Genomic DNA, 676 nt, shown 5'->3' with positions numbered 1-676 from the left:
AGGTAGGGCAGGTAGTGGGTGACGGTGGTGGGGCTGTGGGGGTGGCCGTGCTGCAGAGAAATGGCTTTCGCTATTTGGTGCATCCGCAGCGTCTGCATCCACTGGCTGTCGATGCCTGGCAGGGAAATGGAAATAGAGTCAGTTTTCTGTGAACTGATGGAAAACCGCTCTCTGGTTTACTGAAGGTGTGAGGTTAGGTACCAGGGCTTCTCTCTGAAGAACCTTGACATACCTCAAACCACCCTTTCCCTCCCAACCTTGCAGCAAATAGTCTTAGGTCTGAGCACATTCAATGTTATGCACATAATGTTGGACTTTTAAAATAGCACGTGATGCAAATGTTTCTGATGCTAGTGCAGATTATGGAGCTTAGACTAAAACACACTGAACCACCCATTTGTCTGTCCAGGTGGGTTCCCACTCCCAAGGGCCTCCCAGTGTTTTTAGCTCAACCTGGTTTTAAACATTTCCTGTGATGCTCTTGGCATCCTCAGCAGATTTCTCCACAGCTTTCATTGCAAACCAGGCTGGAGACCTCCAGAGCAGGTATGGAGCGGGCACCCCAAGGTGCCAGCACCACTGCAGCATCACCCTCCACCTGCGTCTCTCCGAGCTGGCACAGTCACGCTGTTCACAGCCAAGCACAGAGATGGAGGCGGTGCAGATCTCTGTGCAA

The 676-nt window shown here is 51.6% G+C and overlaps 1 protein-coding gene across 1 annotated transcript in view; it reads right to left on the bottom strand.

Annotated features, from left to right (window-relative positions):
- LOC104465447 (mitogen-activated protein kinase kinase kinase MLT-like) overlaps nucleotides 1-676 on the bottom strand; it is a gene marked incomplete at its 5' end in the record, with an annotated part of 31,498 nt that overhangs the window by 556 nt on the left and 30,266 nt on the right. The window contains 1 exon segment of the mRNA XM_010078494.1: nucleotides 1-115. This exon segment is cut by the window's left edge and continues 26 nt beyond it. Coding sequence (XP_010076796.1) covers nucleotides 1-115 — 115 coding nt within the window.

The sequence above is a fragment of the Pterocles gutturalis genome, unplaced genomic scaffold (genome assembly GCF_000699245.1).
Source record: "Pterocles gutturalis isolate BGI_N339 unplaced genomic scaffold, ASM69924v1 scaffold3413, whole genome shotgun sequence".
NCBI classification, from domain to species: Eukaryota; Metazoa; Chordata; class Aves; order Pterocliformes; family Pteroclidae; genus Pterocles; species Pterocles gutturalis.
The sequence above is the reverse complement of the archived record's forward strand: the minus strand, read 5'-3'. Positions and strand labels throughout refer to the sequence as shown.